The 13,524-nt window shown below is 53.6% G+C and overlaps 1 protein-coding gene across 3 annotated transcripts; it reads left to right on the top strand.

Moving 5' to 3' along the window:
- The first annotated feature begins 7,119 nt into the window (after positions 1–7,119).
- On the top strand, positions 7,120–9,524 carry DMRTB1 (DMRT like family B with proline rich C-terminal 1). 3 transcript variants are annotated; one of them, XM_031969085.1, is made up of 4 exons: positions 7,120–7,364; positions 7,665–7,897; positions 8,678–8,816; positions 9,141–9,524. In XM_031969085.1, the coding sequence occupies exons 1-4, from the start codon at positions 7,322–7,324 to the stop codon at positions 9,215–9,217; spliced, it is 492 nt and encodes a 163-aa protein (XP_031824945.1). In that variant the 5' UTR covers positions 7,120–7,321; the 3' UTR covers positions 9,218–9,524. The 3 variants fall into 3 exon arrangements, with proteins under 3 accessions (XP_031824945.1, XP_031824944.1, XP_031824946.1); XM_031969084.1 differs by having other exon boundaries at positions 7,128–7,364; positions 8,672–8,816; XM_031969086.1 differs by having other exon boundaries at positions 7,132–7,318; positions 8,672–8,816.
- The last annotated feature ends 4,000 nt before the right edge of the window (positions 9,525–13,524 follow it).

The raw sequence follows: 13,524 nt of genomic DNA, 5'->3' as shown, positions 1-13,524 counted from the left end.
TCTCCATCTGAAGGAAAGGCAAGTCTGCAGACTTGCAAGATTTAGTGTAAACTGCATTTTAAACACTAACACAATAACTCTGCTTTGTTACTATATCACCTAAAGTACATTAGACACCCACAATGTCAGAGCAGCTGCTCAGGCCCTTTTTCTAAGGTTTCACCTGGTTACTTTGTCCATTCGTTCTAATTTGCTTTTCCTTTATGCTGCTGCCGGTAGAACAGACTCTTTCCTCTGGGTCTGTTGGGCTTTTATTTTATTTTTTAATTTTGCTTTGCCTTCCTTCTCCAACATTTTCCAGGTATTTGTTTGTTTTTTTCATGGTAAAACTGGCAGCAAAATGGAAAGAGCACCGGGCTAGAGTCAGAAAGACCTGAATTCAAATTCAGCTATGTGATTGTGGACAAGATATTTAATCTCTGCTTGCCTCAGTTTCCTCGACTATAAAATAGGAATACTAACTTCCCAATGTTGTTGTTAGGATAAAATGAGATAATAATTATAAAATTGCTTGGTACACAGTAGGTGTCATATAAATGCTAACTATTTTTATTATCTAGTTCAACTCCATCATCCCGCAATAGAGATCAATTAGGCCTAACTGGGCTAAGAAAGGGGCAAACTGCCCCTCTCCTCAGGGAGCGCACATTCTAAGGGGAGAAACACCACCCAAAGGCTCCGTCCAGACAAGGTAGAGGGCATGCGCATTGCCCATTTAGATCATGTTTCCATTCCTGCTTCACCTCCAAGTGGGGGAAGTAGAAGGGACAGAAAATAAAAGCTTTTTAATCGAAAAGGAATTTTCAGTGGCTTGGCTTCTGTTTAAAGAGACTCCAAGGACTGGGAGCCCCACTTCCTGAGGGCGAGAACCATCCCATAAAAAGTAGAACTTCTCAAGCCCAGATTAGCCCTTTTTTCTCCCATTGCTTCTAGTGCAGACTTTCAGGGAGGTGTCAATAGAGAGACATCTCTGGATCTTCTCTATCATCCTTCCACAAGGGAGACTTGGATTCCTTCTGGGAGGGGGGCATGAGGCTGCCCACTCTCCTCCCCTTAGAGAAGGGATACTTGGATAGTTTTATAGCTCTAATACTGGTAATGTCTAGAGCAAATGATATTTAAGTTCAAGCTGTGCCCTTAATGGGGAAGAGGCATCCAAGCCCTATATCCAATGCTTTTCTCCCTTCTTCCCAGAGGCCAGTTAGTTCCACAAAGACCATACACACCAAATAGAAAATAAACCCATTTATTAAAGCAGATACCAAATACAAATTAGAGACGGTGTCCAGAAGGGAATACACCACACAATATTCGGAGGGAAAGTTTGTATTTCAGCTCAAAGATTTTAGGGAGACCTAAGGGGAAAATTCCCAGTCTCCGGTGAGATAAGCTAGGATTGGGAGACAATGAAGATAAAAGCCTTTTTACATGTTGGCTTCCTCCCAGAGAGCTTCTCTCCCTTCAGAGACCTAAAGAGACTCTCTGAAGGTGGAAAGCAGAAGATCTCATCTCTCCCAAGCTCTGGTCCATTCTGACCCTCAGCTCACACTGAACAATCAATATTGGACACCCAAGTTAACAATGCCCAATTCTTCTAAGGCAATCTCAATAAACTTTGGCTCTCTGCCCCCAGAAAAAAGAATTATGGAGATTAAATGTAAAAAAACATATACTATGTTCACTTCTTTTTTCTGTTCCCCCCCACCACCATGGTTTTCCCCTTTTGTTTTGATTTTTCTCTACCAACATGATTCATAAATAAATGTGTATTTAAAAAGTTAATATACGTGTAACCAGAAAAATAACAATTAAGAAATTTAAAAAGAATCCCCAATTCAACTCATTTTACTGAAGAAGAAACTGAGGCTGAGAGCGGTTAAGTAAGTGGTCCACGGTCACCTAACTGGAAAGGAGCAGAGTTAAGGATTTGATTCTAGATCTCCAATAGCACATCTCTGGGGTTCTCACTATTACACCAGGTTGAGCTGGTGACCTTCACAAAGGAACAACTCCTGTTAAATTTCTCAAACGTAGCCAGTTATGGTCCCACTGGGAAGGACCTTAGGGGGCTTCTAGTCCAGTCAGGAACTGAGACTCGCAGAGAGAAAGACCCACTTAAGGCACCTGGGGCCTCCAACCTTCCCTCCTCTGTTGGTTCCTACAGGAGCAGACTGACCCTTCAAACCACTGGGGTGGGGGGTGATTCAGAGACAGCTGGACCGCCTCAGAACCAGCTCCTACCATTGGGAGAATCGGTTGTGAAACATTTTATTGTTGCACAGTCATTTTTTCAATCGTGTCCAACTCTGTGACCCCATTTCTTTTATTTATTTATTTATTTATTAGCCTTTTATTTACAGGTTATATGCATGGGTAACTTTACAGCATTAACAATTGCCAAACCTCTTGTTCCAATTTTTCACCTCTTACCCCCCACCCCCTCCCCTAGATGGCAGGATGACCAGTAGATGTTAAATATATTAAAATATAAATTAGATACACAATAAGTATACCTGACCAAAACGTTATTTTGCTGCACAAAAAGAATCAGACTCTGAAATATTGTACAATTAGCTTGTGAAGGAAATCCAAAATGCAGGTGGGCATAAATATAGGGATTGGGAGTTCAATGTAATGGTTTTTAGTGTGACCCCATTTCTTGGCAGACTCTGGAGTGTTTGTCATTTCCTTCTCCAGTTCATTTTACAGATAAAGAAACTGAGGCAAACAGAGTGAAATGACCCACTCGGGGTCTCATTCAAACCCTGAAACTTTAATCAGCTGCCTACTAATATTCTCCAACTGTGATGAAAATCCACATTGCCATTTTTCCATCTTGCTGAAACTCTGAATCAACACGGGAGGAATGTATTGTGGGGGAAACCCTCTCTTCCCTCAGCATTCGTTTTGTTTCCCAAATTTGGGGGAAAATGACTCATTAAAGTAGTGGGTAGAGAGCTGGCCTTGGAAGATCTGTGTTCAAATCTCAGGTTCCAGTTCTGACCGACACAAAGGGGCTGGGAGACCCCAGACCCGCCATTTAACTCTGAGTGATTCGGACACCAGACGCTGATCTACATCAGCAGAGGGAGCTTCCTTACCTGCAATAGCCCTTCATATTTAACCTAAATAATCTTAATTCAATAACTTAAACTTGTTTTGCAGCTCAAATAAATAAAATCCAGCGTGTCAGTCCCTTCCTCAGCCTGTGTCTTTATCAGGATTTTTCTCCATTCATACTAATTCACTTTGATTCTTAGATGATTGGAATTATTCATCTGCTCTGGCCTTTTCTGTCCTGCTTTACTTAATAAAAGTCCTCTGCTTATTTTCCTGTCGTCCTCATGCATCTAATTGAATTACAGTTTTCCATTACACTGATGTACCACCATTTATTCAATCATCCCCTCACTGGCAGATGTTTAGGCTGCTTCGAGATTGGGTTTACAATTTTTTTTGCAGTTACACAGTCCTGCCATGGAAATCTTGGGACAGACAGTTATTTTTCTTTCTCCAAAGCAAATAATTGGGTCAAAGGGGATGATTACTTTTGCAATCTTTCCTGTAAATTGTTAGATTTTATCCCCCCTCCCAAAAAAAAGATTTTGAGTTTGCAATCCCAGCAGCCACAAACGAGTATACCTGTTTCTCCCCAGCTCGCCAGCGTTGAATTTCATTTTTAAAATCATTTTTGCCAATCAATCAGCCAACATCTTAAGAGGCTACTATGTGCACAGTGCGACAAGCTGGAGATACAAAGATAAAAAATGAAATCATCGAGGTCTGTTTTCATCTGCAGAATGAGGGGGTAGAACCTAATTTCCAAGCCACCATTCTAGGAAAGGTATTTTTTGTTAAAACTTTTTAATTTTTGAAACATATGCATGGATAATTTTTCAGCATTAACCCTTGTGAAACCTTGTGTTCCAATTTCTTCCTCTTCCCCCCTCCCCTAGATGGCAAGTAATCCAATATATGATAACAGGGGAAAATATATATGTTAAATCCAATATATGCATACAGGTTTGTACAGTTATTTTGCTGCCCAGGAAAAACCAAGTCAAAAAGGGAAAAAAAATGAGAAAGAACATAAGATGCAAGCGAATGACAACAAAAAGAGTGAGGATGCTGGGTTGTGGTCAGTTCCCAGAGTCCTCTCTGGGCGTAGATGGCTCTCTCCATCACAAGGCCATGGGGACTGGCCTGGGGCACCTCATTGTGGAGCAGAGCCCCGTCCCTCAGCATTGACCACGGCACAGTCTTGTTGCCGGGTCCCATGGTCTCCTGGCTCTGCTCTTTAGGAAGTGCATGTAAATCCTGTTCAGGAAATACTTGGAGTGCGGCCCTGGGCCTTCGCCTGCTCAGCAGAAGGGTCAGAAATGGGGTAAGGCAGGGAGCCCCGAACCTCAAGCCTGGCCCTGGCGACGAGGGCGTGCTGTGAGAAGGGCAAAGCCCCAAGCAGAAGGGCCTCGAGCGTGACAAAGGGCTGGGTCAGACCCCAGGCCCTTCCCAGGCCGGCGGAGAGCGCAGCCAGTCAGTCTGCAGGTGAAGCTGTGGACTGTGGAAGGGCCGCCCCCCCCCCCCCTTATGCTGCCCTACTGGCTTCCCTTTGCACAGGAAACCCCATCCCCGTTTTATTTCTATGCACAGCTGACCCTGCAGTCTGACTTTTCTCTCCTACGGCTTTCTGCAGGATCAGTTAAACCCCCCTTTGGCAGCCTTTCCTTGGCCCCCCAGCTCCTTCTGGGGGACTAGCTCCCCCTCCTCTGCCCTTTGCCTCGCTTTGTATCTCAAAGTACACAGTAGGTGCTTAATAAATGCTCCTTCAAGATCTCCCAGCTAATAAACTAGTGGGGGATGAAGGAAAGAACTAGTTTTCAAAGTTTCCTCTGTGCCTTCCTGGCCCCAGCGTCAGGGCCACAAACAGGCAAGCTGAGACCCCGATGCTCCCGGGGCGGGAGGGTTCAGGGGGTCTGGCTCAAAGCCTCCTGCCTCAGTTTCCCAGGAAGGCCTGCATCTGGGTCCCCGTCGGAGCGGCTGGGGCTTCCACGCGGTGGGAGGGGCCTCGGCGGGGGGCGCTGGGCGCCAGGGGAGCGGGAGCTCAGGGCAGGCGGCACCCCCAGCCCGAGGGCACCGCTTAGTCCGCGCTTCTTGGCTGGCACAGCGAGGGCCCCCCCCCCATGTCCGGCCCCGGCGAGCGGGGCTCACTCGGGCCAGTCGGGGCCTCCTGCCGGCCTTTGACCCGTGCTTGTTGCCAGGGCCGGTGGGCAGCCTTGGCATCCCCGGGTAACCCCGAGGCAGGGCCAGACTTTGGGGGGCGGGGTCCTCAGCCGGCCTGTAATCATAGCAGTGATGAGGGCTGCCCTGGACAGGCGGAAGGAGGCGGGGGTGGTGGCCCAGTCCTGGTGCTTCCCTGAGAAAAGCTTTCACTTTTCCTCTGAAGCTCATCTTTCTCCCCTCGGCTTCCCTTCGTCTCGAACATTTGGCTCTCGTGTATTTGCATTGCGTCTTTACCAGGCGCTTAATCGTGCTGGGCGCTCCGGGGGAAGGGCCCGGCGTCCCACACACGTGTTGCCCGGCACGGCAGGGCCTTCCCGGTGCTGGCTTTCGGCCGTGGGGGGGGCTCCTCCCTGTGCCCCGGGGGAATCCGCGGGGAGGGGGTTCGCCCGGCTCTCTGCACCCCGGGGACCGTCGATGCTCGAGCTTTGCAGAGATGCCCCCTGGCTGCAGGCTCCTGCCGGGCGCGGGCCGGGCTCGGGGGCGCGGGGGGGGCCCGGGCCGCGCTCAGGCCGAGCAACACCCCCTCCCGCCCCCGCCCCTCCCCCACCGGACGGTCTCCAGGCCCGGCCTCCCGGGGCTCGGGCGCGCCTTGCTCCCCGGGCGGCAGGGCGCCCCTCGCCCCGCCGCCCCAGCCCGCGGCCCGCGCCGCCCCGATGAGCGCCGGCAGCTCCCCTCCGCGGGCCCCCGGGGTGCAGGGGCCGCTGCTGCACCCGAAAAAGGGCCTGCTGTGCAAGTGGTCCGCGGAGGCGCCGACTTGCTACAAGTGTAGCGACCTGGGGCGCGCGGGCCTTCCGCCCGCTCCGCCTCCTCCGCCGCCGCCTCCCCTCCCGCCCGGGGCTGGGCCCCAAGCGGGCCCCAAGGGGCGGCCCCCGCAAGATGCCCGCACCCCAAGTGCCCCTCGCAACCACGGCTTCCTGGTGCCCTCGGGGCCGTGGGCAAAGTGCGCTGGGCAGTGCACCTCGAGAAGTGCTACCCTCATCACGGCCAGAAGTTGGCGCAGGGTTGCGGCAGTGCACGCGGCGGGACCCGCGCGCCCCCGAGGCCCCCGGCCCGGGCCCGGCCGGGGCCCGGCCCGGGGCCCGCGCCCTGCGCCCGCCCTGCCCCCCCCTGCCGGGCCCTCGGCCCAGCCCGGCCCGCGCCCGCCCGCCCCCATGGGCCCCGGCCCGGGCCGGGCGGGGCCCGGGGGCCCCGGGGGGGGCCCGGGGGCAGCCCGGGGCCCCCCGGGGATGGGCGTCCGGGGCCTGGAGGGCTGCTGCGGGCCTCCTGCGCTGCCCCTCCCTGCCGCTGCCGCCCGCCCGCGCCCCGCCGCCGCCGCTCTCGGCCTCCGCCAGCCCCCCCTGCCCGACGGTGGACCCGGCGGGCCACCGGGGGGGGCGGACGGAACGGCCCCAGGGAGCCCCCTTGCAGCGTCCGGGGCGGCCCGGGTCGGGGCGGAGGGGGGGCGGGCCGGGCCCCCCCCCCCTGGGCCCGGGGAACGCCACCTCCCTCCCCCCGTGGCCCTTAGCGGCCCGGGAGAGGGGCCCAGGGGGCCCGGCGCTGCGCCCGGCGGGCCGGGTGGGCGCCCGGGGCGCCCCCCCCTCCGAGCCCCGGGTTCTGCCCGGACAAGATGGGGCGCGGGCCGCGGCCTCCCCGGGCCCTTCCTTCTAGAAGGGCCGCCTCCGTGTTCCGACAAAGCCGGAAAATGGAGTCCCGGCTGGGGGGTCCGGGGCCAAGCGCCCTAGTCGTTTAGGCGGCGGGGAGCCCGGGGGAAGGGGCCCGAACCCTTTACCGAGCCTGGGCCCGCTTCCAGAGCGCTGGGTCTCCCCTCCCCCTCCCGGCTTCCCCTCCCCCTCCCGGGCTACAATCCCCACGTGGCTGTAACACGGGCCGCCGGGACTTTTACAAAGCGCTCTTTCCGCCATGAGCCGGGGATGCCGGGGCCGGGCCCTGCCCCCAAGCGGGGCCGCTCACAGCCTCATCCGTGGGGAGCCCCGCCCGGGGAGAAGCCGCGCTCGGGCCGCTCCAGCCACCTTAGGCCCGCCGTAGCTTGGGCTTCGAGGTGATGGGCTCGGCCCCCTCCGAGCTCTGGGGGAGGAAGCCTCCTTGTAAATGAGTCCTGGGCCCACTGTGGGGGCGGCCTCCGAATCCAGGCCCCGGGCCCACCCTGGGGGGCGGCCTCGAATCCGGCCTCAGGCCCCGGGGGCCTCCGGTTCCAGGCCTCCCCCCCTCCCTGGGGGGGGGCCTCGGTTCCAGGCCTCCCGGCCCCTCCCGGGGGGGGGGGCGGCCTCCGAATCCAGGCCTCGGGCCCACTCTGGGGGCGGCCTCCGGTTCCAGGCCTCGGCCCTCCCTGGGGGGCTGTCCTGGGCCGCCCCAGGTGACCCCGCCCCCGCTCTTGTCTCCACCAGGGCATCCTCCCAACGTGGCCCCGGAGTGCATGATGGGCCCTGAGTATCTGGAGAGGGAGCAGTCTAAGATGTATCCTGGGTACGCCAACATGTACCACTACCGCCCGTTCCCGCTGGGCCTCGTCAACCAGCCCAGCTACCGCGGCGGCCCCGCGGCCCCGGGGCTCCCCCTCCAGAGGGGCTTCCGCCACGTCCCCAGCAACCACGGAGCGGGGACCTCCTCTTCTCTGCTGGTGAGCGGGGGTTGGGCGTGGCCCGGCTTCCTCAGGGGAGGGGCCGCCTTTCAGGGCTCCTGTCAGCCCGGGGCTGGGCTGACCCACACAAGCAGCTCCCTCTCCTTCAGCCGAGGCCCGACTCCCCTCCCCCCTCGCATGGCTTCGTTTTACAGAAGAGGAAGCAGACCCAGAACGTAGACAGGTCCAGACCCTCTGGGGCTGGGACGTGGGTGCGATCCCACCTCTGACATTTCCCAGCTGCGGCTTCGGACAAGTTCTTTGTCTCTGGGCCTGTTCCCTCTTCTGTAACTGGGGGAGCCAGACTGGGCGGCCTCCGAGGTCCCTTCTGGCTCTCACTCTCGGACCCCAGGACCCCCCATCTTCTTTCTGTGATTTAATCAGTGCTCCTTGACAAACCCACCCCCACCCAAAGCTTTCTTCTTCATGGTGGATGGTTAATCCTGAGTTTTAGGTTGGCCCCTCCCCCCCACTCGCCGAGCTGCCCTGCGAGCCCCAGATGGGCAATTTTCAGGTATTGGGAATGAGTGCATTTGTTCAAGAAATGCACAGAGGCTCCTCCCACTCCCCCTGCACCCCTGGCTCCGGCTGCCCCTCCGGAGCTCCGTGGGTCTCTGAGTGTGACCCCTGCCCGTTAAGAGAAGGGGGAGCCGCTGCTTGGCTCCATTTCCGCCTGTGACCCCCCCACAAGTGGCTCAGTGGCAGGGCCCTGGGGGGATCCCTCGGCCCCGTCCCTCCCGGTGCGGATTCAGGGCCCGCTCCGTGTCTCCCAAGATGCAGGATTCCAGCGGGGACTTCAGACAAGGCTACTACCCTCCGCTGCCTCAGTTCATCCCTCCGGGCTTTCTGCCGGGGATCCACTACATCCCCCCTCCTCTCCCGCTGAACGTTCTGGCCGACACCGCCAAAGAATCCACCGGTGAGTGACCCTCGGCCCGAGCACTTCGGGAGCCCACTGTGCGCCAAGGCCTGCAGAGGGGGGCCGGGCTCCCGCAGACTCTGTCGGCTCCGGTTGCCGGATTGTAGGGGAGCTAATGGGGCAGAGCAGCCGCTGACTCACCGGGCCCCTTGTGGTTTCTCAGAAACGACCCCCAGGCCCCAGCCCAGAGGGTCAGTGGGGAGCGCACCGAGTCCAAACCCTGCTTCCGACTAGCTCAGCGACCGGCTGCAGCGGGAGGACTCATTTTGCGCTGCTTTTTTAGGCCCAAAGTGAAGCTCACGCCTTGCTCCGTTTCTCTTTCAGCCACCCTGACCGACGTCTCCGACTCGGCGGTGATGTGTGAGCACAGCCAGCCGTCTCCCCAGGAGCCGGCCAACTGAGGGCCCGGGGTCCTCAGGGCCCCCCCCCCCCAGAGAGGGGGCATTGGCCCTGGCTGCAGCCCCGGCGGGCAGAGGGAGGGGGTCTCCCAATGGGGGCTGAGGGGCGCAGCCCAAATGTCAGCTTCAGAGAAGGCTCGCTGACGCTGATGATTAGCCTCAGAAATGGGGTCCAGTTCTGGCCAGATGGGGGTGGGGAAGAGATAGGAGAGGCGAAGTTCCCCCGGGGAGAGGGGGAGGGGTCTGGCCCAGCTTGGGACTACACCGGGCCAAGAATGAATTTGGTGTTTCCCCGGTCGAGGAGGAAAGGGCTCCCCAGAGATTAATTTGCCCACCCTTCCCTCCCGGGATTTTGGAAGGGACCGGCTCCCAGGGACGGGGACGATCTGCCCCTTTATGTGGCCCAGTTACAGGCCAAAGAAGAGAGTTGGGGCTAAGGGGCGCAGTGTTATTTGTTGAAGCCATATGAGAGAGGGTCCTGACTCACCCCTTCCCCCCTTACAAGGCGGGGGGGGGGGGAACTACCCACCAGCCTTTACACAGTCACCAGGCCCTCATTTCCCTGACACCCGGAGCCAGTTAAGTCACAGAAGCAAAAAAGGCCCAAAAGTTTCTTTTAAGTCCCTTGTAAGGTGCATTTCCTTTGCAAAGTTGTTGAGCTACTTGCTGTTTTGTAGTGATTGTTAGACTAGGAAAGTTCGTTCCAATTCTGTTCCAGAGCACTGCCTTTGACCTCGTCAAAAAAAAGGAAGCCGATTGGAGCTTGTAGCCCCTGCCACCTCTGCTCTGCCGTGGGGGGGCATTTACTGTTTCAATAAAAAGCAACAAAAAAAAATCCTGATGCGTTTGTTTGTCCTGAGTGAAAGCTGGTGCTTGGAGGTTACAGGGGGGCCTAGGGAGGCACCCCCAGGGAGCCTGATGGGGGGAGGGGGTCATCCTTGGATGCTTGCTGCGTGGGTGACTTTGGCCAAGTTACCTGGTCTTGAATTGGCTGGACTAACCACTAGGCTTCCCCAGCTCTCGGCCTTATGTTCTGCAAAGAGTCCGAGGGGGTCTGCAAGGTCCCCCTCCCTCTCCCAGAACCCTGTGGGTCCAGTGGCCGAAGAAACTATCACAGAGACCAAGCGGAGGACGAGTTCGGGGAGCAGAGGGGGCCCCGGCTAGAGAGCAGGATGTGTGGCGGGGCGCAGCGTGAACTTATTGGAAGGGCCTCCAGCGCCCGGGGGGAGGGAGAAGTTTGCTAAAAACTGAGAAAAATCAGAAATGGACAGAAACATACACACATTTACATATACATACATATGTATACACACAATACGTATACACATATATATATATATATATCCACTTACACATGCCTATATGTATACGCACAATTTTATATTTACACATACACATACATACACTTACATATATACACATATCTATGTGTATTTACACATATATATGTATGTACATTCATACACATATATGCACACACATAATGTACATACGTACACATGCAATACAGTTACATATATGCACATACATGTACACACATGTTTACTTACATATATACACCTATATGTAATACACACATTTATATACATGTGCACACATTCATACACACATATTATATGTGTGTGCATACATATATTTATACACATACATGTACATATATGTTTACATACATATCCTCACATATACCTATATGCATACACATTTATATACATGTGTGCATTTATACACATGTCCATGTACACATGTGACATACATGTACATGTATACACTTGCATACACACATATACATATGTGTTCTGTGCTCTGGGTGATTGTGCAGAACTCACTCTCTATGTTCTTGCTGACGTCTCCCCTACTCTAATGTTCTCCACTCTGGGCTCTACCACGGACCTTCCAAAGTCCCCTCTGTCTCCAGCATGCCAGGCTCCGGCTCTCCGGGTCCCTCCTGGCCCCCGGACTCCCGGGCCGGGCCCTGCGCCCGGGCGGACGAGCGGGTGGGCAGCCGGGGGTGACGCCACGGAGCCTGGGCATTCTGCAAGCAGATGTGGGGCTCATTGTTCCCTTGTGCTTGATTAACAGCAGATGGTGGGAAGCTAGCATTTCGTGGTTGAGGCAGGCGTCAGCCTGAGAGTCATTAGGGTGTGAGGGGACAAACTCTTTCCAGAGGGCGTTTGGTCTTGATCTTTCTTTTTACATCACTATTGTTGTTATTATAAGAATGAGAAAATCGCTTTTTTCTTCTTGGAAGTCAACTTGCCCTTTGGAAAACTCACGATGGCGAGGGTTGTTTTTCCACATTAATAGGGCAATTAGTTTTAAGCACTGATCCAGATAAACAGGGAAACTTTAGAAGGCCTCTGGACACCAGCCACAATTCGCTAATAGATTCTCCCTCAACCCCGTTCCCTCCTTGGAGAAACTGGAGGTCCCAGTAAAGTAAGAATTAGCGGAAGGGGAGGGAAGGTCCAGAAGAGAAAGCAGGATCCAGGTCTGGGTCAGGTGTCCAGTAATTATAGGACCGGACATTTCCTCTGACCCATGACCTTTCAAACCTCCACAAGGCAGATATTCACCAGAGATCCACAACTTCAGCTTCCCCGTGGTCCCGGACACCAGAATCTAAGAGAAGATTAAACAAAACCTTGATGCCCTAATGGCTGATGAGCTCCCTTGGTAGCCTCCTCCCCTTCTCCCTCCATGCTACCCGGCAGCAGTGGGACTGTACTAGACAACGCACTCGCCCAGGTACCGAGGCAAAGGCCCCGGCCCAGCTCCAGAGCTATGGAGGAGCAGGGGGTGACTCACAGCGGAGCCCAAGCTCCCTTTCCTTTCGAGTGGACTGGGACCCGCTCCCCATTCAAACCCCAAACAGCAGAAACTTCCTCAGCTTCGGAAACAGCAGCTCGGCCATGAGCCTTGCAGTGGAGCCGGAGGCTGAGAAACGGGGAATAATGAGACAGGATGCTGTGCGGTGAGGGGGGTCGGGGGGATAGGGGCCCTTTAGGGGCGCCCCCCCAGCCATCACCACCCAAAAGCAGAGATTTAGGCTGGTCAGCCATGAGAGAGGATTGCCCGAGTTACTGCACAGAGGGAAACCAGCATTAGAAGGGAGGGAGTCAGAAAGTGAAATACAGAAGAAAACAAAACTGAAATTACCTACGATATCAGGGGGAGGGGGGAAACTTCTCAGATCTTAGAAAATAGCAGAGAAATTAATGGAGAAAACATGACGAGCAGAAAGAGAGCCTTCAGATCTAGTCTACGAACGCAGACATCTGTGAATAAATACTGTCTAAGACCTGACCAGAGTACCTTGTGAAATTTGAAGAAAAGATGGAACCACAACAAGTTGCTACTGAATGATTTAAAAAGGAAATTTTAAAAAGAATTTCTTAAAAAAAAAGAAAAATAAAAGAATTATGAAAGAAAAATTACTGGCTTGCATAGCAATAAAAAGACATGAACCTAGGATAGCAGGTATCACCAATGAAACAAGAGAGGACAATTGATTAGGAATGAAAATACACAGCTGTGAAGGACAATCTGCAAGGAGAGACATAAAGAGCAAAAAACTTAAAAAGCACATGCGCTCTTCAAGCAAAATATTTTGGCCACAAAGACAAGATGTGTAGAGACAACTTAAGAATTATAGATCTTCCAGAAAAAAAATCAAGAAGTTTAAAAACATGACTACTATAATGCAAGGAATAATAGAAGAAAACTGTCCAGAATTTCTGAACAGAGAGAATAAAATATCAATCAAAAGATTCCATAGATCACCTCCAGAAAATATACATACACATAAACATAATCCAAGGCTGTAAACTCCAAGATACATGGCAATTAAATTTCATAATTCAATTCAAATTCAATTTAAAAAAACCCAAATTCTGTAAATAATTAAGAGAAAGACCTTGAAATTCAGAGAAAAGGAAATTAGAATAGCACAAGACTATTCTACATCCATCTGAAAATACAGGAGGGAATGGAATGATATGTTCTGAAAAACAATGAAGTTCAGGATGCAGCCAAAAGTGACCTACCCTGAAAATTTGAATTTAACCATAAATGAAAAAGAGATGAATATTCATTAATAAGTAGATATTCAAAATATCCTCAGAAAAATAACCCAGACCCAAAGAGATTACTTGCTGCTCAAAGAGAAATTCAGAAGTGAATGAGTGTATCAGACAAGAGCATCAACAGCAGGAATGAAAGCAGAGAGACAAGTTGGAGACTTCTTTCTAATGTACATAAGAAGCTGAGGGTGAAGCGGGGAACTAAGGTGAGCATAACAGTGAAGAGGTGGA

Source organism: Sarcophilus harrisii, chromosome 4 (genome assembly GCF_902635505.1).
Source record: "Sarcophilus harrisii chromosome 4, mSarHar1.11, whole genome shotgun sequence".
NCBI classification, from domain to species: domain Eukaryota; kingdom Metazoa; phylum Chordata; class Mammalia; order Dasyuromorphia; family Dasyuridae; genus Sarcophilus; species Sarcophilus harrisii.
Note: the sequence above shows the minus strand (reverse complement) of the source record. Positions and strands in the feature narration are given on the sequence as shown.

Bases quoted from the DNA above. Each gene is read 5' to 3' on its own strand.
- DMRTB1 (XM_031969084.1), top strand. From the start codon at position 7,322: ATGGGCTCGGCCCCCTCCGAGCTCTGGGGGAGGAAGCCTCCTT. The intron at 7,898-8,671 runs GTGAGCGGGGGT...GTGTCTCCCAAG, and splicing joins GGACCTCCTCTTCTCTGCTG to ATGCAGGATTCCAGCGGGGA. The intron at 8,817-9,140 runs GTGAGTGACCCT...TTTCTCTTTCAG, and splicing joins CACCGCCAAAGAATCCACCG to CCACCCTGACCGACGTCTCC.